At 37.0% G+C, this 27,431-nt stretch overlaps 1 protein-coding gene across 12 annotated transcripts in view; it reads right to left on the minus strand.

The window, feature by feature from the left end:
- Nucleotides 1-27,431, minus strand: part of NBN (nibrin) — a 55,569-nt gene that overhangs the window by 24,187 nt on the left and 3,951 nt on the right. For 5 of the 12 annotated variants that reach the window (XM_086335862.1, XM_086335861.1, XM_086335864.1 and 2 more), the window contains exons 3-8: nucleotides 24,892-25,040; nucleotides 24,299-24,458; nucleotides 21,336-21,439; nucleotides 13,148-13,265; nucleotides 12,425-12,618; nucleotides 3,620-3,717 (exon numbers count right to left, since the gene is read on the minus strand). In XM_086335862.1, the coding sequence (XP_086191988.1) occupies nucleotides 3,620-3,717; nucleotides 12,425-12,618; nucleotides 13,148-13,265; nucleotides 21,336-21,439; nucleotides 24,299-24,458; nucleotides 24,892-25,040 (823 nt within the window). Of the gene's footprint in view, nucleotides 1-3,619; nucleotides 3,718-7,520; nucleotides 8,765-12,424; nucleotides 12,619-13,147; nucleotides 13,266-21,335; nucleotides 21,440-24,298; nucleotides 24,459-24,891; nucleotides 25,041-27,431 lie in introns of those variants that run through there. The other 7 variants (XM_086335871.1, XM_086335866.1, XM_086335868.1 and 4 more) reach the window with 4 other exon arrangements.

A 27,431-nucleotide genomic window follows, 5' to 3' on the forward strand; every position in this document is an offset into this window, starting at 1 on the left:
GCAAGAAATTATAACACAGATTTTACCAATTTGTTATGACCATGTTTCCATATGAAATAACACAATAGAAAAGGTACTGGTCTAGTAGTCAGAAAACCCAAATTTTAGAACTGTCTTGGCCATTTTGGAGCTTTTCCCAGGAGGCTCAGAAGTAAAGAATCTGCTTGCCAATGCAGGAAACACGAGTTTGATCCCTAGGTTGCGAAAATCCCCTGGAAGAGGAAAAGCAACCCAGAGCAGTATTCTTGCCTGGAAAATCCATGGACAGAGCAGCCTGGCAGGCTACAGTTCATGGGGTTGCAAAGAGTCAGACATGACTTAGCAACTGAGCACACACGCTCTTGGCCATTTTATTTACAGGGCCTTAACTTTGCTTAGCCTTCAGGTCTCTTACCTTTTATTATTAGAACGATTAGATGATCTCTTAGGACCTTCTGGCCATAAATACCTTTCTAACAGCAGAAATGTAATAAGAATTTTGATAAATGGTAAAACTTTGTTGGCCCATTCAAGCAAAGATAATCTTATGTACCAATAACTTAGTTCAATTAAGCAAATATTCATATCAACTACAAACAAGTATCATGCTTGGTGATATCAGAGAATTCAAAATTAATAAAAACTTACAATCAATCTAGTGGCTGAAACAGGCATGGAAACAACTGGTGATTTTTCAAAGTAGAAAGAAACTCTAACTGGAATGCAAAAAAAGTTACTGGGATATAGAAAACAGAATAATTAACCTGGAGAAGAGTAGTGAGAGAGGAAAAAAAACTTAGAAAAACTTCACGAAGGAGGTATGCATTTGTGAAGTGAGTCGGATTTTGAAGAGCAGTGTTGGCACTCTAGGAACAGGGACCATGATGAGCATGGTCAGGGAGCATGGCACACATACAAATACAGCATATTATACATGAGTTCTTTTATTTTAAGTGAGAATTATTCCCAAATAAATTAAGAAATTCTAAAAAACATGTCATATATACCTCTAGGGGAAGTACACTAAACAAGAGATGAGGATGGGAAGAGATAGGCCACAGCTAAACTGCTGAAAGCTCAAAAATCTAGACAAAGGGCTTAAGGATTTATTTGACAGATAATAAGAACAAGCAAAAGTTTTTAGGAAATGGGAAAGTGATTCTAGTGGCAAAGTGAAAAATTAACTGTACAGATGAATGTGGAGGCAGGACTCTCAATGGGGGCAATTGTAACAGCCCTCAGGAAAGAAAGATACAAGGGTTCAAATAGGGCAGGATCTTGATGGTAGCAAGCCCCACGAGCAGAAGCTACAGAGGGAGAATTTCAGGTCTTGGGTGAGTAAAAAATGACTGAAGTTGATGGTCTGAGTACTCCTCTCTAGCTCAGTCCTTTCTTAGTTTCTTGGAGTTTATATAATAAACAGGAGGTTAAAATCAAACAAAACAAACCAAAAAAATCTGATGCCTTGGCTGCATCCCGCAATATCCTGAATTATACAGAATGTGAATCTGTATTTAAAAAATGTTTCTGAAGCACCTAACTAAGAACCAGTTTTCTGAAAGAAAAACAAAGGACAGTTGTCCCGAACAGGTACTGGGAAAGGGGAGCCACTCACATAGACTCAATGATTGTTTGTTTTTACATATTTTTGTTGTGTTGTTAAAATCTGAAATTATACATAGCGTTTTGTTTTTTCTATAACAGAACAGAAATCCACTGTCAACAAAATAGTATCTACAGTATATGCTATTTCTAAAGGGTTGGGAGCTCTCCAGTGCACAGTTTCTCCAAGAATATGGCTCACTTTTGGTATCTACATCAAAGTAGTTTTCTAAAAGAGGCTGAAGAGATACTTTACTTCTGACTCTAAGGATAAATTCCAAGAATCTCAGTCACGAATTTTGAGGAAACAGTCACCATACCACAACTATAATGAAAACTTCACAAGCTCTTAAAACTGTATTTGAAGGTTAACTGTTTACAGACCGAAGTATATCCAGTGCACTCATGGGAAAGGGTAGAGATTTCAGGTGAATAAACATTCTCACCGAATCATAAAATCTAAGGACTAGCTGTCTATCCTTTTATATCTGCTTCCAGTAACCCTCACACCATCAATCACAAAAGCAATAGAATATTATCATAACAGCTTTGACTTAAAGAGTCAGTTTGAATTAAATTATTTCTTATGTGACCTCTGGCTAATTTCTTAACCTCTCTGCACATCAGTTTCCTCACCTATAAAATGCAAAAATGTCATCCCTCTTAAAAGGATTGTTTTGCATATTAAATTGGAATGCCATATGTAAAGCACTGCAAACTTTGCAAATTTAAGCAACGGCAGCTACTATTGCCAATCAGTAGGTACACTGTCCGATTCTATAGGTGCCATTCAGTGGGCTACAATATAAATGATACCTCCTGTGATACAGCCTGGAGTGCATAATCAGGCGGTGCTGTCATAACTTGTCTTTTGGTTCAAGTCCAGTAACTGCTGATAAATAACTATTAAAAAGAATCTAGGATGCAAATAAATGTATAAAGAAATACTGAATGGATGCACTCATAGCTAGACAAAGAAAAGTTAGAAAGGACAATAAATGTAAGCATATCTAAGGTAAAGAAGTGAGAAGGAAAAAATAAATGAACCACCTTCTTAATGGCATCATCAGCTTATCAAGAAAGCAGGGGAGTGTGTTTTTTAAAAAAGGGTAATAGTTGTTCTGCGTAAAATGGCTTTTGTAATAGTCAATGTGGAGATGATTATAATATGTATTCTTCATCTCCATAAATGGCACCCTCATCCAACCAGTTATTCATGCCAAAAGACTAGATCTAAATTGTTTCTAAATCCTACACAGGCAAGACCTGCTGGGCCTAGCTCCAAGACCTGGCCTCCGTTTGTTTTTCTGCTCTCTGCTGTGCTGCCCGTCTTGGTCCAAGGCACCAGGCCCCTCTCAACTGGACCTCCACAGGAGCTTCTACCCATGTCCCCACTTCCATTCGGGGCCTTTGGAATCCCTTCTCCACACAGGTGTGATTGTGATCTGTTCCTTCTACCTGGAATTCTGCTATCGAGATCCTTCCATCGCTGCCTTTCCCCATCACTTCAGGACATGAGGAGCTCAAACACGACATACTAAGTGAGACCATACGTGACCCCCAATCTAAAAGAGCCTACTCCCAGTCTCTATCAGGTCACCTTGTTTCAGCCTTCCCTTTGTACTTGGCCTTAACAGAACTTATCAGATGTGGATGCTTGTTAACTGTCTGAATCCTGACTTCTAGGATACAAAGGGAAAGGGGAAGTCGCTCAGTCGTGTCCGACTCTCTGAGACCCCATGGACTATAGCCCACCAGGCTCCTCCATCCATGGGATTCTCCAGGCAAGAGTACTGGAGTGGGCTGCCACAGTAAAGGTATCTTGTTTACTTTATTCACCACTGTTCCTTCAGTACTTACAACAGTGCCAAGTACTTAGTAGCCACAAATATTTACTGAATGAATAAATGAATGGATAAACATATGACCTTTAAAAGATGGTGAAAATGGTCACCCTGGCAAGTATAATGTACATACAGCTTATCATCTATTTACATATAAAGTTGCTGAAGAATCAATAAAATAATATTTTAATTACCTGTACTGGGCTGGCCCTGTGGATCACAGTAATTCTCTGTAGTAACAAAAAGAACTGCTAATCCAATTTCTGCTTCTGGAATAGGTCTAAGACCCCGCCTGTTAGAATAAAATAGTTTAAGCATAATAATATATTAAAATTAACAATTTTTATTAAGATGATATCAACTGAATCTATCCTTTTTTCCCCTCAGGTGATATCACAATTTAATGGTACAGAGAGAATTGCACATACATATATAGTACTAGCTTATTCACTGGAGCAACATTACATTGTGCAAGTTCATCACCTTTTAGTAATTCAATTATTTCACTTGTAAAATACAGATCTAAGCTAAGGGATACAGATCCTTCCAGTTCTAAAACTATAATTTTCACACTAAGAACAGTAATATTCAGATGAAGCAATAAAACAGATTTTTTAAAGCAAATCTATGATTACTAGAATCCTAAGATAAGACTTAAAGAGAGAAATAAAAAGTGGGGGGGGGGTGGAGAGAAGGAGGGGAAAAAAGTACAAAGAACTATATATAAATTACATCTAAATATGTATTTTATGTTTAGTAAATCAAATCATTTGACCAAATTTACATGTATTAATGAATCTTATTAAAGGAATCTTATGGTGAACTCATTTTTTGTTATTCTGTAATGTGAATAATGACATAAACCAAATATAATTTAACTTAATAATGCTATATAGAAACTACACCTCAAGTTTCAAGAGCTTTAAAACTCTTTTTATTATGTATTACAGAGATATTTTAAGTGGTTGAAGTAGCTTAAAAAAGGTCTTTTTCAAATGTTTAACATTTGAAAAATGCTTCACTTTTCTTTGTAAAATGAAAAATTTTGGTTCTTTGTAAGGTTTTTTAAAAAATGACTAAAATGTATACGGAAAAATAAAAAGCCAAGAATAGCCAGGATGCTTTTGAAGAGCAGAAAGAAAAGATCTGTCCTACTAGATTCGAAGGCTTAAATTGTTCTAGTAATTAAGACAATGTGGTACTGGTACAAGTACAGTTATACTGCTCAATGCAACAGACAAAAGCCAAAACCATTCCCATGCATGTAAAGTCCCTTGGTATAAAATAAATGAGTCTCCGATAGATTAAATTTCAAAAACAAAATATCAAAATATTAGTAAAAAAACTGAAGAGAATATCTTTTTGATCTATGAGTAGAAAAAGATTTAAGTAAAATTAAAAAAAACACACTGACTATGAAAGATAGTTAACTTTTAGGATAATAAAATTAAGGACTTTCATTCATCAACACAATAAAAAGATACTTTACAAAGTGGTAACAGATTCTGTAATACATAAAAGTTACAAAAAGATTAATGTCAAGAATATATAAAGAACTACAAATTTTTTTTTAAGGGCACACAAATATGCAATTACCATAAAATCCAGAAACTGCACTTGTGGGCATTTATTCCAGAGAAATGAAAACTTACGCTTACACAGAAACCTGTACACAAATGTTCACAGCAGCTTTATTTGTAACAAAAACTGAAAAAACGCATACATTCTTCATGGGTGGATGATTCAACAAACTGCAGTATATCCATACCACAGAATAAATAATATATACATATGCATATGTATTTTAAGCGGCTAAAGTAGTTTAAAGGTATTTTTCAAATGCTTAACATTCATTGTTTTGAATGCAACCCTGAATATTCATTGGAAGGACTGATGCTGAAGCTCCAATACTTTGGCCACCTGATGCGAAGAGCTGACTCACTGGAAAAGACCCTGATACTGGGAAAGACTGAAGGCAGGAGGAGAAGGGAGGGACAGAGGACGAGATGTTTGGATGGCATCACTGACTCAATTAACATGAGTTTGAGCAAACTCTAGGAGATGGGGAAGGACAGGGAAGCCTGGAGGCTACAGTTCATGAGGTCACAAAGAATCGGATACAACTTAGGGACTAAACAACAATTTAACTTCGACTTGAACTCTGTGCAATTATAACAACACTAAAAAAAACAGATTTTAAAAAGTATCATCAAATGATATATATGAATACCTACTTAATATTTTAGGCAATTCAAAATTTACTATACTACCAACACTTCTGAAACTATATACTATATTATGAAAATTAGTTATAAAGATTGGCCTTATAAAATACACATTTCATAACAATGTTATACAGACATACATCATCTTAAATGGAGAAACACTAGAAGCATTCCTTTTAAAGTCAATAGTAAGATAAATGTGGCTACTATCACCACTTTGGATGTCCCAGTTTGTCCAAAACCAAGAGAGAAAGAGAATAACAGAGAGCAGTACCAAAGGCATAAGAATTAAAAAGGGGAGAAATATTATTTACAGATGATATGGTTTATAGGAAAAAAGACTACAGATAAATTAGAAATAAAGGATAGTCTGACAAGGTGGTGGGATATGATATTATTATCAATGTCAGCTGAACTTCTATACATCAACAGTAAACTGGAAAATGTAATTAAAAATATCCATATATGGTTGTTGATACCATGAAACACTATTCAGCAATAAAAAAGGATTGATATACAAAACCTAGATGAATCTCTGAGGAATCATGGTGAGTGAAGAAAAAATTCTAAAAGGGTATATATATGCTGTTATGATTTCATTTATAAATATGTATTTTTAACAATAAAATTTTAGAAATGGAGAACAAATTTATTGGTTGCCACAGTTTAAAGACAGGGAGTGGCAAGTGGGGAGGGATGTGTGGTTATAAAAGAACAACATGAGGGATTCTTGTGGTGATGGAACTGTTCTGTATCTGACCTATGGTGAGTACACAAACCTACACATGTAGTAAAATTATAGAGAACTATTAATATACATACACAGACACCACACACACAGAAGAACATATAAAACTGGGGAAATCTGTACCTTAATAAAATGAATACAATTATCCCAATAGAAAACTGGGCGAGAGACATGTATTTCACAAAGGAAGAAAACTAAATGTCCAATAAACATTTGAAGAAGTGTTAGCCATCACTTATGATCAGAGAAATATAAATCAAAATCACAAGATATGATTACATATCCATTAAACTGGCAAAAATGATAGTCTGAAAATGCCAAGTCTGGAAAGTGGTGTGCATCTAACTTTGTCTCTTATGTAGCATGGGTAGAAGCATAACGTGGCCAACAGTTTGATACTGTTGAATGTTCTAACCCTAGTAATGCAGTGATACATCCCAAAGAAAACCCTGCACAGGTACCGGCAGGAAACATACAAAGATGGTCTCAACAGTTGACAATAATAGAAATTTATTTAAAATAACTAGTGAATAAAATGAATATGTTATTTTAGTTCAATGATGACAGTGTATCATATAATCCAAAGATTGTAATTCATTCAATTTTATGCAAAGCCATGGAACAGGTGAGAAGAGAAAGCAAAGGAAGAGAGGATAAAGAGAAAAAAATCAGCAACAAGAAGAGTTCCTGAATTTGGGCTAAGATACTGGGAACATATCTCAGCAAGGACAAACATCAGGGTTATATTGTTCCCCTAGACTTCTAACTTTTTTCAGAGATATTTAACTGATATCCTATACCCACTTCTGACAACTAATCAACAGAACCATGGCACTAACCAATCCCAATGCTGGCAGACTGTATGAAATTCAGTCAATAGCTGAAGTTACTGGTTTGATATAACTGCACTTTCCATGACAATCAATGGCTTAGACTAACTGGACAGGTGTTATTTTAAGTGATAGTCTTTCTCAAACTGTAAAATCATCCTCTCTCCAAAACCAAACTGAAACAGGGCCCGAAGACTACAGAACAAAATGTCACCTCATGATCTGGTCACTAGCCTCTGAGCAATCTTGCACCCTTGCACCCTCTTACCCGGAGGTAAGGCTCCGTTCTTACCTCAGGGTCCCTATACATGAAAGGCAGCAAGATGGGATGCACTCTGGAACCAGACTCCGCGGGTTAACATGCTGGCTCCTCTCATCAGTCCCCGTGTTCTACTCAAATCCCTTTTTGCCCTTTCTGCACAATGAGAATCATGACAAAAAAAATACACAGGATTCTGTGTGGCTTAAATATTTAAAATACCTCTTAATATATGTAAAATGCTTAGAACAGGACCAGCTTACAGTAAATAAGTTATTATTGCTATTGTCTGCCATGTCTTTTAAAAACTGGTCATAGGTAAAATACTGCCTGAAAGAAGCTTTCTCTATTTAGAATAAACTTCTCCCCCCGCCCTGTTACTCTGCTTCCTTATATACATTTGTAGTTATCTGTTTACTTGTCTCTATCTGTCTTTTCCTCTAGACAACCATGGCTATCTTGTTTATCATTATATCCCCAGTGCCTAAAACATAATTACAGGACATTTTGGTTGTAGTAATATGATGGTACTTTTGTTACACAGGTATTTCCTTTTTCATAGCAGTTACTACATCTCCATTAAGCACAATATTTATGCGACACAAGACTGAAGTATTACTTTTTACTTCTGCAAATTCATTTTTTTAAAAAGTCCTTCGTGGTCAGTAGAACTCCTGGGATAGGAAAAATGAATACTGGAGACAGCTTGTTTATTTACGGACATTTTAGACATATGAATACCATAAGCCCTAATAACTTTTTACTAAGTGAATAAGAATTTAGTCAACAGACTGCCAAGGCTGACTTTTTACTTTGTACTTCAAAGATTATTAATATAAATAAAGAGTCCAGGAAAAAAATCCTTGCTTTAGTGATTTCAAATGGTCCTCCCCCATTACAAACACTATTCTAGTATATTTGATACTTTTTTTTTCTGCTTTTTTATGAAAACTGAAAGTGAAAGTCGCTCAGTCGTGTCCAACTCTTTGCAACCCCATGGACTATACAGTCCATGGAATTCTCCAGGTCAGAATACTGGAGTGAGTAGCCCTTCCCTTCTCCAGGGGATCTTCCCAACCCAGGGACTGAACCCAGGTCTCCCACATTGCAGGCAGATTCTTTACCAGCTGAGCCACCAGGGAAGCCCAAGAATTCTGGAGTGGGTAGCCTATTCCTTCTCCAGTAGATCTTCCTGACGCAGAAATCAGACCGGGTTCTGAATTGCAGGCAGATTCTTTACCAACTGGGCTTCCAGGGAAGCCCATTCCTATAGTAGCCTATATATACAGGAGGGATAAAAATTTTCATATAAATTTTCAATGGGTACTAACCATCCAGGGAAAAATACATTTCTAGGCTATTTCAGAAAACATTTTACATTTGAGTTTTAACTTTCTCAACTACATAATCTAGAGGAAAACAAATACTACTTTATAAAGAGTTGTATATTCTGCAAATTTTATTAAAGTAACAAAAAAGAGGCATAACATATGTACTGAGAGAAAATTATCATGGATAAGTCTATTCTACTTTAAGCATACTAAGTCACAATAAATTTTCAAACCATATACAATAAAATCTTTGTAATAATTCTTGTATATATTACTATTCAGTTGCTCAGTCACGCGCAACTAGTTCTGACCCCGTGAACTGCAGCACACCAGGCTTCGCGGAACTTCACTATCTCCCGAAGTTTGCTCAAACTCTTGTCCCTTGAGTAGGTGATGCCATCCAACCATCACATTCTCTGTCGTTCCCTTCTTAACCTGTCCTCAATCTTTATTTTTTAATTAATTACTTTAATTGGAGGATAATTTCTTTACAATACTGTGGTGGTTTTTGCCATACATCGACATGAATTACCCACGGGTGCATGTGTCCCCCATCTGAACCTCCCTCCCACCTCCCTCCCCAGCCCATCCCTCTGGGTTGTCCCAGTGCACCACCTTTGAATACCCTGCTTCATGGACCGAATTTGCACTACTCATCTATTTTACATACGGTAATATATATATTTCAATGCTATTCACTCAAATCATCCCACCCCCACCTTCTCTCACAAAGTCCCAAAGTCTGTTCTTTATATCTGTGTCTCTTGCTGCACTGCATATAGGATCGTTGTTACTGTCTTTCTAAATTCTATATATATATGCATTAATATACTGTATTGGTGTTTCTCTTTCTGACTTAACTTCACTCTGCATAATGGGCTCCAGTTTCATCCACCTCATTAGAACTGACTCAAATGAGTTCTTTTTAATAACTGAGTAATATTCCGTTGTGTATATTTACCACAATATCCTTATCCATTTGTTTGCTGATGGACATCTAGCTTGCTTCCACGTCCTAGCTATTATAAATAGTGTTGCAATGAACATTGGGGTACATGTGTCTCTTTCAGTTCTGGTTTCCTCGGTGTGTATGCCCAGCAGTGGGATTGCTGGGTCATATTGTCCTCAATCCTTCTTAGCATCAGGGTCTTCTCCTATGAGTCAGCTCTTTGCATCAGGCTGCCAAAGTACTGGAGCTTCAGCATCAGTCCTTCCAATGAATATTCAGGGTTGATGTCTTTCAGGATTGACTGGTTTGATCTCTATCAAGCGTCTTCTCCACTACCACAATTAGAAAGCATCAATTCTTTGGCACTCTACATTTTTTATGGTCCAACTCTCACATCTGTATATGAATACTGGAAAAACCACAGCTTTGACTATATGGACCTTTGTCTCAGTGATGTCTCTGCTTTATAAAATACACTGCATAGGTTTGTCATAGCTTTTCTTCCAAGGAGCAAGTCTTTTAATTTCATGGCTGCAGTCACTGTCCACAGTGATTTTGGAGCCCAAGAAAATAAAGTCTGTCACAGTTTCCATCTTTTTCCCCGCCTATTTGCCATGAAGTGATGGGACTGGATGCCATGATCTTCGTTTTTTGAATGTTGAATTTTAAGCCAACTTTCTCACTCTTCTATTTCACCTTCATCAAGAGGCTCTCCAGTTCCTCTTCGCCTTCTGCCATTAGGGTGGTGTCATCTGCATATCTTGAGATTACTGATATTTCTCCCGGCAATCTTGATTTCAGCTTGAGTTTCATATAACCTGGCATTTCACATGATATATTCTACACAGAAGTTAAATAAGCGGGATGACAATACACAGACTTGACGTACTCCTTTCCCAACTATGAGTCAGTTTTCGTTGTTCCATGTCTGCTTCTAACTGTTGCTTCTTAACCTCCATAGAAGCTTCTCAGGAGACACATGAGGTGGTCTGGTATCTCATCTCCTAAAGAATTTTCCACAGTTTGTTGTGATCCACACAGTCAAAAGCTCTAGCATAGTCAATGAAGCAGAAGTAGATGTCTTTCTGGAATTGCCTGGCTTTTTCTATAATCCAATGAATATTCGCAATTTGATCTGTTACCTCTGCCTTTTCTAAATCCAGTTTGTACATCTGGAAGTTCTCTGTTCATTTGCTGTTGAAGCCTAGCTTGGAGAATTTTGAGCATTACCTTGTTGGCATGTGATGAATGCAACTGTGTGGTAGTCTGAACATTCTTTGGCATTGCCTTTCTTTTTAAATTGGCCCTTTTCCAGTCCTGCGGCCACTGCTGAGTTTTCCAAATGTGCTGGCAAATTGGGTGCACCACTTTCACAGCATCATCTTTCAGGATTTGGAATACATCAGCTGGAACTTCATCACCTCCATCAGCTTTGTTGGTAGGAATTCTTCCTAAGGCCCACTTGACTTCACACTCCAGGGTATCTGGCTCTAGGTGAGTGATCACACCATTGTGGTTATCTGGGTCATTAAGACCTTTTTGATATAGTTCTTCTGTGTATTCTTACCACCTCTTCTTAATACCTTCTGCTTCTATTAGGTCCGTATCACTTCTGTCCTTTATTGTGCCCATCTTTGTATGAAATGTTCCCTTTGTATCTCTAATTTTCTTGAAAAGATGTCTAGTATTTCCCATTCTATTGTTTTCCTCTATTTCTTTGCATTGTTCACCTAAGGCTTGCTTATCTCTCCTTGTTATTCTTTGGAACTCTGCATTCAGATGGATATATCTTTCCTTTTTTCCTTTGCCCTTCACTTCTCTTCTTCTCTCAGCTGTTTGTAAGGTCTCCTCAGACAACCATTTTGCCTTTTGGATTTCTTTTTCTTGGGGATGGTTTTGATCACCACCTCCTGTATAATGTTACAAACCTCCATCCATAGTTCTCAGACACTCTGTCCATCAGATCTAATCCCTCGAATCTATTTGTCACTTCTACAGTATAATCATAAGGGCTTTGATCTAGGTCATACCTGAAAGGTCTAGTGGTTTTTCCCTACTTTCTTCAATTTAAGTCTGAATTTGGCAATAAGGAGTTGATGATCTGAGCCACAGTCAGCTTCTGGTCTTGTTTATGCTGACTGTATAGAGCTTCTCCATCTTTGGCTGCAAAGAATATAATCAGTCTGATTTTGGTATTGACCATCTGGTGATGTTCATGTGTAGAGGCTTCTCTTGTGTTGCTGGAAGAGGGTGTTTGCTATACCAGTGCATTCTCTTGGCAAAAACTCTGTTAGTCTTTACTCTACTTCATTTTGTACTCCAAGACCAACCTTGCCTGTTACTCCAGATAACTCCTGACTTCTGACTTTTGCATTCCAGTCCCCTATGATGAAAAGGTTATCTTTTGGGGGGTGTTAATCCTAGAATGTTTTATAGAACTATTTAACTTCAGCTTCTTCAGCATTAGTGGTTGGGACACACACTTGGATTACTGGGATATTGAATGGTTTGCCTTGGAAATGAACCAAGATCATTCTGTCATTTTTGAGACTGTATATGCCTTTATATTACTATGTGGAGTATGAAAAATTTACATATAGAATAACCTACTTTCCCTTAAAAAAAAAAAAAACAACTAATAAAGAATAATTCTGTACCTTTGGAGTATATCCATAATTGAATGAATCCATTTTTTCTGAGAGTCAGGAATAAAAGTCTGTGAATCTGTTAGTCCTGCATCAACAACACAGGTTCCAGGAGCTGAAAAGAAACTATCATCTTCTTTATTTTCTTCTGTTATCAACCTAGCATCTCCTCCTCCAAATATAACAGCTGCACTTAATTTTTTATGCTAAAAATGGGGGAAAAAAGGAAAAAAGTAATGCACAGCCATAATTAATTTCTTGAATACATACTTAAAATTAAATGATTCTACTTCTTAACAGGACAATCTGAGCTTCCATTAGGAGAAAACCCCTCGTTCACTAGATACCATTACAGTCCCTCATTACACAGTTCTGGAACTGTGTGAGCTTACTTACGTTTTTCCACCTATAACATAAAGTTCTGGAACTCTCAGTTCATCACATAGAAGACATTCAACAGCTGCTAACTAACTGAACAAATTAGAAGTTAAATAAAAGTTTTTGGTCTCTTCCTTGTATATATTTATGTAAACTTAATCAGCCAATTAACAGATATTAAGAAATGCCACAGTCATATACATGAACACTGGGCAAGTTCTGGGGCCTAGGCAGGTTTTTATTTCCCTTCGGACATTGACACAAGATCTCAAAAGGAAATGTATTAATAACTGATAACTGATAATTTATCCTAGTTTATAATATTTTTTTTCAAGAAAATTTAGCTTATAACATTACCTGCTTGGCATTTAGAAAGACAAATGTTTTCCCTTTGAAGATTTGTTTTCTTTCCTGGCATCCTGATAGATCAATATTTTTACTTTCAATAGCTGGTTCATCAACAGGTGGGTAAAAACTACAAAAAATAAAGTATATTATAATTACATACTACACTGTACGTATAACATGAAATTTGTAAACAGAATTGTCAATCTGGACTAGAAAACTAGAAAGGCTTAATTTCTATAATACAACTGTATTGTTAAAGAGTTTTACCTGGGACTAAAGGACTGAAAGTACCAAAATGCTTTTACTATAAATACAGTGACAGGTGCAACACAGAACAGCAGAGCTGTTCTTTATTTTCTAAAACTATATAATGTAAGAGTAGGCAATCATAACAAGAGACAATTAAATATATATAAACTAAACAATTATGTGAATTACAAATGGCTGAGAGATAAAAAGTAATAAGTAAAACCAAAACTGAAAAAAAAAATAGTAACAAATGGTTGAAATATCATCCATTAGAAATCAAATTCTATTTGCATATTAGACTTGCTTGCATGAGTGTGTGCTCAGTCTCTGCACTGTGTCTGACTCTTTGAGATTTCATGGACTGTAGCCTGCCAGGCTCCTCTGTCCATGGAATTTTCCAGGTAAGAATATGGCAGCAGGTTGCCATTTCCTACTCGGATCTTCCCAACCTAAGGATAGAACCTGTGTCTCCTGGTTCTCCTACACTGCAGGCAGATTCTTTGCCACTGAGCCACCTGGGAAACCTCATCATGTTTGGTTATAAATCTCTTCGGAGAAGCTCAGGAAATTTTAGAACCTATATTTTGCCAGTTTAAATAAAATTTTCAAAGATTTAAAAACACAATCTTTTAGCTCTTAAGGCAATACTCTCCTTAAGGTAATATTATAAACACATCTTAGTCATCCATAGATATTAGGGAATAGAAGAAAATAGAAAAGTAAAATCAAGAGATAATTACTAAAACTTCTTATCAGTCCATAGTTTCAACTTTCTATATAGTCAGTTCTTCTGTTAGAGCTATTAACTGACCAGTCTTTTAGTTTCTCTACCTTCTAATAAAAATTACTACTGTTCATGGACATAAAGACTTAATATTGTCAACATGTCAGTTCTTCCCAACTTGATCTATAAAAATAAACACAATCCAGATAACTTCCAGCAAGTTACTTTGTGAATATCAAAAAACGGATTCTAAAGTTTATACAGAGAGGAGAAAAATTTAGAATAGCCAACACAATATTGAGGAAGAACAAGATTAGAGTACTGACACTACCAGAATTCAAGGCTTAATATAAAGTGAAGAGTAATCGAGAGAGTGTGGTGCTGATGAAAAAAAGAGACAAAGAGACCAATGGAAGAGAACAGAGAACCCAGAAATGGACTCACATCAATAGAGTCAACTGATCTTTTACAATGGAGCTTACACAGTCTTTTCAACAACTGGTGATGAAACTGGACATTCACATACAAAAAAATGAATTTACACTCAGATCATACACTTTTCACAGAAAATAACTCACAATGGATCACAGACCTAAATATAAAAGCAAAAGTATAAAACTCCTAGAAGATAACATAGGAGAACATCTATATAGCCTTGGATATGGAGATGACTTTTTAGATATAACACCAAAGGCATGATCCATGAAATAAATAATTGATAAGTGAGACTTCATTAAAATCAAAAAGTTCTGCTCTGTGAAAGATAATGTCAGGAGAATGCAAAGACAAACCACAGACTGGGAGGAAACATTTGCAAAACACGTATCTTATAAAGAACTGTTACCAAAAATATATAAAGAACTCTTAAAATTCAACAATAAGAAAACAAACACCCTGATTTTTAAAAACAGCTGAAGACTTTATTAGATACTTCCTCAAAGAAATATAGAGAGCAAATATGCATATGAAAAGATGCTTAATATCATCATGTATCATCAAGAAAATGCAAATTAAAGCAAAGAGATACCAATACACAATTAAACTTTATAACTTTCATTTACCATGTTTGTTTCAGGCTAATGTATCTCTTGGGTCTGCAATTTTATTACAAGATAATAAGTTAACTTGTACCCGTTTCATGGATGTTGGCAGAAGACGGAGACTCCTGGGTCAGAGAAAAGCTGGCAGTAAGCCTCACTGTGTTTGCAGCAGCTCCCCTTCCATACCAAGTTCGACGGGGATGACACAGACTGTACCTCCCGAGAGCAGTGTTACAATGAACTTAGGAATCCACGCATTTTATAAGAAGCTTTCAGCAGGCCTGCTCTTTGGCCTTGGAAGGAGGTATTACTTCATCCCTCCAGGTTTCTCACTGTAAACAGAACCCTGAGAAATGGCCTAGGTATAGGGCAGTCAAGGGTCAGGGCCTTACACTGTTGGAATATTCAGCTAGTTTTGTATGATGTAAGGACTCTCTTCCAACAGTGTTTTCTCAAAACAATGCTTGTTGTTTGAAATAAAGTAACTGAGAAAACACTATAATATGAGAAACTTTGCAAATTTTCAAATAAAGGGAAACTTCCTTTTTCTCTTGAGGGATCATTTTTTTAATATTCAGACATAAATAATATTTTAATGGACTTCCTATACTAGAGCACAGAGTATCAAACTTCTTTTAAATGGAATCATCTATACGGGTACTTCTATAACAGTGTAAGAAAATCAGACATCACTAACCACATCAGGTACTCTATCTTACCCCTGACTTACTCTGTTTCATGGTAACAGTGCAGAGATGCAGACATAATTGCAACAAAAGAACTACACTTTTTGTTAGGTAAAAATATTATAGTTTGCTTGCTTGCATGTTCATCTAGTCAAGGCTATGGTTTTTCCTGTGGTCATGTATGGATGTGAGAGTTGGACTGTGAAGAAGGCTGAGTGCCAAAGAATTGATTGATGCCTTTGAACTGTGGTGTTGGAGAAGACTCTTGAGAGTCCTTTGGACTGCAAGGAGATCCAACCAGTCCATTCTGAAGGAGATCAGCCCCGGGATTTCTTTGGAAGGAATGATGCTAAAGCTGAAACTCCAGTACTTTGGCCACCTCATGCGAAGAGCTGACTCATTGGAAAAGACTCTGATGCTGGGAGGGATTGGGGGCAGGAGGAGAAGGGGACGACAGAGGATGAGATGGCTGGATGGCGTCACCGACTCGATGGACATGAGTCTGAGTGAACTCCGGGAGTTGGTGATGGACCGGGAGGCCTGGCGTGCTGTGATTCATGGGGTCGCAAAGAGTCAGACACGACTGAGCAGCTGATCTGACCTGATCTGAATGGCAGAAAGCAAAAAGGAACTAAAGAGCCTCTTAATGAAACTGAAGAGGAGAGTGAAAGAGCTGGCTTAAAATTCAACATTCAAAAAATGAAGATCATGGCATCTAGTTCCAACACTGCATGGCAAATGGAAAAAAAGTGGATGCAGTGACAGATTTTATTTTCTTGGGCTCCAAAATCACTGCAGTGAATACCGCCATAAAATTTAAAGATGCTGACTCCTTGAAAGAAAAGCTATGACAAACCTAGACAGCATATTAAAAAGCAGACATATCACTTTGCTGGCAAAGGTCCATATAGTCAAAGCCATGACTTTTCCAGTAGTCATGTAAAGATTTGAGAGTTGGACCATAAAAAAGACTGAGCACTGCAGAACTGAAAATATCTAGTACCAGAATTGTGGTATAGAGAAACTCTTCAAATTCCCTTGAATAGCAAGATCAAACCAGTCAGTCCTAAAGGAAATAAAATTCTGAATATTCACTGGAAGGACTGATACTGAAGCTCCAATACTTTGGCCACCAGATTTGAAGAGCTGACTCATTGGAAAAGACCCTGATGCTGGGAAAGATTGAGGGCAGGAGTAGAAGGGGGCAACAGAGGATAAGATGGTTAGATGCCATCACCAACTCAATGGACATGAGTTTGAGGAAACTCTGGGAGACGGTGAAGGACAGGGAAGCCTGGCATGCTACAGTCGACAGGGTAGTAAAAAGTCAGACACAACTGAGCAACTAAGCAACAACAATATTTTAAAACTGGTAATAAAATAATTAGCATGAGTAAACCACAATCACAGAAAACTAACCAATCTGATCGCATGGACCACAGCCTTGTCTAACTCAATGAAACTATGAGCCGCGTTGTGTAGGGCCACCCAAGACGGGTGGGTCATGGTGGAGAGATCTGACAGAATGTGGTCCACTGGAGAAGGGAATGGCAACCACTTCAGTACTCTTGCCTTGAGAACCCCATGAACAGTATGAAAAGGCAAAAGGATAGGACACTGAAAGATGAACTCCCCAGGTCAGTAGGTGCCCAATATGCTACTGGAGATCAGTGGAGAAATAACTCCAGAAAGAATGAAGAGACGGAGCCAAGCAAAACAACACCCAGTGGTGGATGTGACTGGTGATAGAAGCAAGGTCTGATGCTGTAAAGAGCAATATTGCATAGGAACCTGGAATGTTAGGTCCATGAATCAAGGCAAATTGGAAGTGGTCAAAGAGAGATGGCAAGAGTGAACATTGACATTCTAGGAAGCAGCGAATGAAAATGGACTGGAATGGGTGAATTTAACTCAGATGACCATTATATCTACCACTGTGAGCAAGAATCCCTTAAAAGAAATGGAGTAGCCATCATAGTCAACAAGAGAGTCCGAAATGCAGTACTTGGATGCAATCTCAAAAACGACAGAATGATCTGTTTGTTTCCAAGGCGAACCATTCAATATCACGCTAATCCAAGTCTATGCCCCAACCAGTAACGCTGAAGAAGCTGAAGTTGAACGGTTCTATGAAGGCCTACAAGACTTCTAGAACTAACACCCGAACAAGATGTCCTTTTCATTATAGGGGACTGGAATGCAAAGGTAGGAAGTCAAGAAATACCTGGAGTAACAGGCAAATTTGGCCTTGGGAGTACAGAATGAAGCAGGACAAAGGCTAATAGAATTCTGCCAAGAGAACACACTGGTACAGCAAACACCCTCTTCCAACAGTACAAGGGAAGACCCTAGAGGTGGACATCACCAGATGGTCAATACCGAAATCAGACTGATTATATACTTTGCAGCCAAAGATGGAGAAGCTCTACACAGTCAGCAAAAACAAGACTGGGAGCTGACTGTGGCTCATCATGAACTCCTTATTGCCAAACTCAGACTTAAATTGAAGAAAGTGGGGGAAACCACTAGACCTTTCAGATATGACCTAAATCAAATCCCTAACAATTATACAGTGGAAGTGACAAATAGATCGAAGGGACTAGATCGGATAGACAGAGTGCCAGATGAACTATGGATGGAGGCTTGTAATGTTGTACAGGAGGTGTTGGTCAAACCATCCCCAAGAAAAAGAGATGCAAAAAGGCAAAACAGTTGTCTGAGGAGGCCTTACACACAGCTGAGAAACAAAGAAAATCAAAAGGCAAGGGAGACAAGGGAAGATATACCCATCTGAAAGCAGAGTTCCAAAGAACAGCAAGGAGAGATAAGAAAGCCTTCCTCAGTGATCAGTGCCAAGAAATAAAGGAAAACAATAGAATGTTAAAGACTAAATATCTCTTCAAGAAAATTAAAGATACCAAGGGAATATTTCATGCACGGATGGGCACAATAAAGGACAGAAATGGTATGGACCTAGCAGAAGCAGAAGAGATTAAGACGTGGCAAGAATACACAGAAGAACTATACAAAAAAGACCTTCACAACCCTGATAACCACAATGGTGTGATCACCCACCTAGAGCCAGATATCCTGGAATGCAAAGTCAAGTGGGCCTTAGGAAGCATCATCATGAATGAAGGTAGTGGAGGTGATGGAATTCCAGTTGAGTGTTTTCAAATCCTAAAAGATGATGCTGTGAAAGTGCTGCACTCAATATGCCAGCAAATTTGGAAAACTCAGCAGTGGCCACAGGACTGGAAAAAGTCAGTTTTCATTCCAATCCCAAAGAAAGGCAACGCCAAACAATGCTCAAACTACCACACAATTGCACTCATCTCACATACTAGTAAAGTAATGCTCAAAATTCTCCAAGCCAGGCTTCAACAGTACGTCAACCGTGAACTTCCAGATGTTCAAGCTGGTTTTAGAAAAGGCAGAGAAACCAGACATCAAATTGCCAACATCTGCTGGATCATCAAAAAAGCAAGAGAGTTCCAGAAAAACATCTATTTCTGCTTTATTGACTATGCCAAAGCCTTTGACTGTGTGGATCACAAAAAATTGTGGAAAATTCTGAAAAAGATGGGAATACCAGACCACCTGACCTGCCTCTTGAGAAACCTACATGCAGGTCAGGAAGCAACAGTTAGAACAACATGGAACAATACACTGGTTCCAAATAGGAAAAGGAGTACGTCAAGGCTGTATATTGTCACCCTGCTTATTTAACTTATATACAGAGTACAGTATGAGAAACACTGGGCTGGAGGAAGCATAAGCTGGAATCAAAAGTGCTGGGAGAAATATCAATAACCTCAGATATGCAGATGATACCACCCTTATAGCAGAAAGTGAAGAAGAACTAAAGAGCCTCTTGATGAAAGTGAAAGAGGAGAGTGAAAAAGTCGGCTTAAAGCTCAACATTCAGAAAACAAAGATCACGGCATCTAGTCGCATCACTTCAAGGGAAATAGATGGGGATACAGTGGAAAAAGTGTCAGACTTTATTTTGGGGGGCTCCAAAATCACTGCAGATGGTGACTGCAGCCATGAAATTAAAAGACGCTTACTCCTTGGAAGGAAAGTTATGACCAACCTAGACAGCCTATTAAAAAGCAGAGACATTGCTTTGCCAACAAAGGTCTGTCTGGTTTTTCCAGTTATCATGTATGGATGTGAGAGTTGGACTATAAAGAAAGCTGAGCGCCGAAGAACTGATGCTTTTGAATTGGTGTTGGAGAAGACTCTTGAGAGTCCCTTGGACTGCAAGGAGATCAGTCCATCCTAAAGGAAATCAGTCCTGAATATTCATTGGAAGGACTGACGCTGTAGCTGAAACTCCAATACTTTGGCCACCTAATGCAAAGAGCTGACTCATTTGAAAAGACCCTGATGTTGGGAAAGATTGAAGGCAGGAGGAGAAGGGGACGACAGAGGATGAGATAGTGGGATGGCATCACCGACTCAACTGGTATGAGTTTGAGGAAACTCTGGGAGTTGGTGATGGATAGGGAGGGCTGGCATGCTGCAGTCCATGGGGTCGCAAAGAGCCGGACACGACTGAGTAACTGAACTGAACTGAGTTAATGCTTAATTTAAATTCGTAGTACAATACTTAATTTACATAGAATTTTAGATTTTTTTTTTTAAACTTCTTCAAATCTGTTAGGTCGTTTAGACAATAAGCTACTGACATACATTTTAAGTATGTTCTTATGTTGACTAAAAACACTCACCATTTTATAGTGACCAGTATTCTAACCATGCAATCTGAAAAGAAAAATCACAAGTATCTTCCTACCAAACCACCATTTATGTTACTGCAGATGTGATTAATGCAGTAGATACAGTAGACAGATCCTTAGTCTGGTGGTTTTCAAATTTAGCACAGCATCCAAAAAATTACGTAAATAAAAAAGCTATTATGAATCTTTCCAGATATTGCAATTAGTTACATTTCTTTTATTAAGCACCTATTACAATTCAGTAAGCTCAGACTTAGTGTATACCAGTAGTTAAAATAAATAATACTAATAATACAAAATACTTAAAACATTGAGCAGGACAGGTACTAGCCTCATTTTTCAAAGAAGGTAATAAGCTCGATTTCTAAGGCCACAGCACTGTTCATATTCTGGTCCAAGACTCCAGCTCTGTAACAGGGCTGTGGCACCTCACAATTTCAGGTGCCCTGCGTGCACGATGCCTGGCACCAGCATGTATGCCCACTGGTACTACCTCGGGGTCATTACTATCCTTCACTATTTTTCTTTAAATGTTGGCACACATGTCATATCTGCTTCACCAAGATAAAGAACAATCAACAAAGAATTGCTTGGGAAACTTTCTGCAGATACTAACAAAAAAATTTCATTAATAATGCTGAACTGTAACGTTACATCCTGATATAATCAAGAAAGAGGGTATTAACCTAAATCAAGTCAGTGCAATCATATTTTATATGTCATATTTTGTTATATTTCAAATACACAATATACCTTTCAATTTCTGGAAGTTGTTTCTTGGACTGAACTGCTTTAAGAAATTCAGTAAAATATTCTGGTTTTACAATCGGACGCCCACAAATGAGTGCACATATTGTCTAAAAAGAAGAAAACATGTGAATACATATACTCATACCCTAGTTTTTTTTAAGTTCTATTTTTCCTTGCGTCGCTTTAAATTTATAACGGAGACACAATCTATAAAACAGAAGTCAGTTCTGGGTCATGCCTTAGTTTTAGTGTACAAATCCCTATAAAATCACTTGATTATAAGAAGCTACCAATTACAATATATGAGGGGGAACAGACTGGGAGTTTGGGGCTGACATAAACACACTGCTATATTGAAAATAGATAACCTACTGTATAGCACAAGGGACTCTGTTCAATAATCTGTAGTAACCTAAATGGGAAAAGAATTTGAAAAATAATAGATATATGTATATGTATAACCGAATCACTCTGCTGTACAACTGAAACTAACACAACATTGTGAAATCAACTATATTCCAATAAATACAAAAATTAAAAATAAACTGTGGTAACCAAAATTCATGTAAGTTAAGATCCCTACAAAACAAAGGTCTATATGCTAAAAAAGCAGTAAGACCAGTGAAATAACAAACATAACATATGGGCAAATTCAAGTATCAATAAACAATCACTATTAAAGGTGAAAAAAAAGAAGTCACAAATTACAGTACTGATATAAAAACTGCTGGAGGCGGGGCCGAACAACATAACAAAATACAAGTCGATTTAAAAATGTATACCAATTACAAAAACATTAAAATGTATATCTTAGAATTAAGGAAATGTAACATCTACCCTAGAGAAGACAGTATCAAGAGATAAACATGAGATAGATCTTTCAGCCTAATTGCCTTTCAAACTGATTATATTAATAATTATGGAACAGTCTTTTTAATGGAAAAGGAAATAGCAACCACTACAGTAGTCTTGCCTGGAGAATCCCAGGGACAGAGGGGCCTGGTGGGCTGCCATCTATGGGGTCGCACAGAGTTGGACACGACTGAAGCAACTTAGCAGCAGCAGCAGTCTTTTTAAGAAAGTATATAAAGGAATACCTGGTGTTGAACAAAAAGCTCAAAGTAAGTATACACAGGTGGAGTAGAGGAAGAAACTTCACCTAGCAGGTGAATCAAGCCATAAGCCTCAAATAAGTTATATCCACAGTTTGAGAAAGATTAAAAGATATCACCACTGGCAATGAAAATAAAGAAGATTCAGCATAATTCTAAGAAATAATCCAGCTAAAGAGCTTGTAAGTGTGCTTCTAATAAACATGGGGAATTACCTAAATGTGAGCAAGCAATTTAGGGTACCTCTCAAGAATGGAATCTGAAAGTTATGAATCTCAAATATGAATGAAATAACTGACTTCTTGCATGAAGCAGTAATGAGCAATTCAACATTGGACTGACTAAGCTCCAATACATGTGATCTTGGGCAAAGGATTTAGTTGCTCCAAGCCTCAGTTTCCTCTTTAGAAAATAAAAGCTGAACTGAATGTTTACGTTCCCTTTTGGTTCTAACATTCAATGATTTTAAAAATATAAACTAACCTGTAGTGGGGGACAATTTACAAAAAAAAATAAATACAGTGACAAATTTCTTTTTGGCACATGATTGATCAGAATATTGAAAAAGGAGTATTGCTCTACAAACCTTTGCTGGAATATACACAGTACTGTCTAATATCCAGGGACTGATGGTCATTAGCATCCCAGTCATTGGAACAGTATGTACTATGGTAAATGGAAGCTGGTTTCCCAGTCTGTCAAGTATCTTTCAAAACCACCTAACTGCCTTTGCTCTTACTTTATATCCACCAAGCAAGGGCTTGATTACCTACTTCATTTCTCACGGACCTTGGTATCTTTAAGGTGACTATGCTGGAGCCATATGTAAATATTCTGGTCACTATAAAGGTGTGTCTCTACTGTAAATTAATAAATGGACATTCTGAATTATGAATCTATTATCTGGGTTTATTACCATAAATTAGTACTCAAGAAGCTAATCACTCTGTTGAATTTATAAATCAATTTCATAAACTTACAAAGATGAAACAATCTCTGATCAGAGAAAACCCCACCAAAACACAAGTTTAACATGAGGTTCAATCTGAACAGCAAGGCTTTCTTTCTCTATGACACCTATTTAGCTATAACACACATATTCTAATTTAATTAATTATATAGCAAAGGATTTTTGTATCATCTAATAAAGGAAGCTAAATTTTTGCTGCTTTTCACCATAGATATAAGCCTAAAACAATCTCAGATTATCTATAGTCAAACTGTTGAAAGGAGACGAATCACCTCCCAAACTCATTCTTCAAATAGCTTTGGATTAACCAAATCTGATGAAGATGCAAAATCTGAAAACATACCAAAATATACCACTGTTTTAACAAATAGCATCTTCTAAAGGCTTATATCTACATATCTCTAGATTGTGACAATACATTAAAGTAATATTAAACTATAAAAAAAAGTTTTCGTGATTAGGGCCTAAAGCCAAATAAAAATTAAACAAAAGAGCATGAAACAGTGAGATATATCACAGACTAGAGGAAGAAAAGACATAGACTGCCGACTTTGAAGATGGGCAGTTGATCTCTAAATGCTTTGCTTTTAGACTGAAAACATTTCTTGGTGAAAGGACTACATAAGTCATTTAAATGCTAAATCAAAATCTGAAATATAATTTCATGTGCTTTTTGCTTGCTTTAGATAATAAACAGTGTTTCTGAAAAACCATTCTTAGCCTATATGGTAGGTATGGGGTTGTTTGGCATATACATATCTACAGCCAACAGTTCGGATAGTTTTAAAGTAAATGACTTTTAAAACATTTTTGTATAATGGGTAAATGAAAAAACTTAAATTCACAGAACTTACTTTAACATAATCACAATGCACTGAACTTACTTTAATGGTAACTTTAACTGATACCATGACAAGATGAGTACATTCCTCTGTCCAATTGTTTACAGTAAGTCCTCCAAGTTGCAATATGGCATGACTTAAAGCAGTTTTCCCAGAGACATCTAAACAAGAAGAGCATGCAACCAAAGGTTCATACTCTACTCTGTAAATAAAAATGTTACATAAATTTATTGTATAGTAAACTCAAGCTCACATCACACACTGTTATTTTGATTTTACGTATTACTATACATTCCAACTTAGCCCCAACAAAACTATCAGTCTTAAGTTGCAATTAAAAAAACCCCAAAGATCAAAAGCTTAACATTACACTTTGACCTATGCAGAATCAATCAAAAGTAGCTCCATCAAGATTCTCAGGGCCCACTCAAAGTCTCATTCACTCTTTGTCAATTCTGTATGGTGAACAAAATGCACTAACCACATACAGTGCGAAGTTCACTACTATCCTACTATGCTAAGTAGGATCGAAATAGACTAGTTCCAATTTATTATTTATAAATATCCTTTTCCTTTAGAATTTGATTGGGCCAAAATAAAGTTGTCCATTTTAATATCAATTTCAAAATTCTTACCTGAATTTACTTTCAAACACTCCAAAGGTAACTCTATCCCCTGACTTCAAAATTTGAGAAAGACCATTCTGCATTTTCTCCTCATTAACAAAGGTACCATACTTAGAATTATCTTTTATTGTCAATACAGGAATTTCATCTGTTTGGCTCTAAAAAAAAAAAAAAAAATCAATAAATAATTTAAAATCTCTTACTACTGCATAAATACTATTCCTAGGGGCAAAGGTTTCAAAGAAAAGGTTGGTAACTTTTGGAACAGGCGATAACCTCCCAACAGAGTACACAGCACAGTTACTGTTTTGGTTGCAAGCAAAGAAATGATTACTCAACTAGCAATTAAGAGAAAAATGTCTTACTTTCAGAATCATTCATCTTAGAACATATATTTTCTTTATTTTTGCTAGGTCAGTGGAGATTTTCCTGACCTCTCAATTTGAGGACTATCTGCTTTTGTATAGACTGTTTCACATATAACATGACAGTTTCATTCCTAAGGTTTTTGTTTTTTTTAAAGTATTATCAAAATCACATAGAAAAAAAAAAATCAAGCCAATGAGAAAAGGTTAGAGTGTTTAACTTGAAGTAACAATTTTTTCTTTAGGATTTTTAACAATAATGTTTTTTTTTTAATCTAAAAGAATATAGACACAAAACCTAAACATTACTGAACAGATCCTGTTTGCTGATACACAGTCTTACCTCAAAATAGTGGTTTTTCTTTCTTCATTACCACAAGCATTACCATGAGCTCAGCTATATATGTTTTTTGGGCTGGTTTAATTATATAGCACACCAAAACAAACTCAGTCATTCAAAGGAGCTGTGGGGCATATACACCAGCTGTTTTCCCTAGTAAAGCAAATCATTCTCCCTCTGAAAACCTAAGATATATGGCAAATAAGAGTGTTCATATGGCTACATAACTCTTTAAAGGAGGAGTCAAGAGTCCATTCACTGCTCTATTTCCAGGCTTTGGCACAGTACTGACACACAGTAAGCATTCAATATGTGAGTGCTTACATACTGAGGAGGAGGAAATGGCAAACTGCTCCAGTATTCTTGCCACAAGAACCCAATGGACAGCATGAAAAGGGCAAAAGATATGACTGAGAAGATGAGCCCCTTAAGTTGGAAGGTGTTTGATATGCTACTGGGGAAGAGAGGAGGGCAATTATTAACAGCTTCAGAAAGAATGAGGCAGCTGGGTCAAAGCAGAAATGATGCTCAGTTGTGGATGTGTCTGGTAGAGAAAGTAAAGTCCGATGCTGTAAAGAACAATATTGCATAGGACCCTGGAATGTTAGGCCCATAAATCATGGTAAGTAGAAGTGGTTAAGCCGGAGATGGCAAGAGTGAACATTGACATCTTAGGACTAAGTGAACTAAAATGGACGGGAATGGGCAAATTTAATTCAGACGACCAATGTATCTACTACTGTGGGCAAGAATCCCTTAGAAAAAATGGAGTAGCCATCATAGTCAACAGAAGTCTGAAATGCAGTATTTGGGTGCAATCTCAAAAATGAAAGAATGATTTTGTTTCCAAGGCAACCATTCAACATCAGAGTACAACAAGTCTGTGCCCCAACCGCTGAGGCCTAAGAAGTGGAAGCTGACTGGTTCTATGAAGATCTACAAGACCTTCTAGGATTAACACCCAAAAAAGATGTGCTTTTCATCACAGGGGAGTGGAATGCAAAATAGGAAGTCCAGAGATACCTGGGGCAACAGGCAAATTTGGCCTTGGAGTACAAAATGAAGCAGGGCACAGGCTAACAGAGTTTTGCCAAGAGAACACATTGGTTATACCAAACTCCCTTTTCCAACACAAGAGACGACTCTACACAAGGACATCACCAGATGGTTAATACCGAAATGGACTGATTATATTCTTTGCAGCCAAAGATGGAGAAGATCTATACAGTCAGCAAAAATTAAGACCTGGAGTTTACTGTGGCTCAGATCATGAGCTCCTTACTGCAAAATTCAGGCTTAAATTGAAGAAAGTAGGGAAAACTACTAGGCCATTCAGGTGTGACCTGAATCAAATTCCTTATGATTATACAGTGAAAGAGATGAATAGATTCAGGGATTAGATCTGGTAGATGGAGTGCCTGAAGAACTAAGGACAGAAGTTTGTAGCAGTGTACAGGAGGCAGCAACCAAAACCATCCCAAAGAAAAAGAAATGCAAGAAGGCAAAGTGATTGTCTGAGGAGGCTTTACAAATAACTGAGGAAAGAAGAGGAGCAAAAGGCAAAAGAGAAAGGGAATGATATACCAAACTGTATGCAGAGTTCCAGAAAACAGCAAGGAGAGATAAGAAGGCCTTTTTAAATGAACAATGCAAAGAAACAGAGGAAAATAAAAGAATGGGAAAGACCAGAGACCTCTTCAAGAAAACTGGAGATATCAAAGTAATATTTCATGCAAAGATAAGCACGATAAAAGGCAGAAATGCTAAGGACCTAACAGAAGCAGAAGATTTTAAGAGATGGCAAGAATATACAAAACTATACAAAAAAGGTTTTAATGATCTGG

The sequence above is a fragment of the Bos grunniens genome, chromosome 14 (genome assembly GCF_055505025.1).
Source record: "Bos grunniens cultivar Pamir isolate PY7600 chromosome 14, Bosgru_T2T1.0, whole genome shotgun sequence".
In the NCBI taxonomy this organism is placed as follows: Eukaryota; Metazoa; Chordata; class Mammalia; order Artiodactyla; family Bovidae; genus Bos; species Bos grunniens.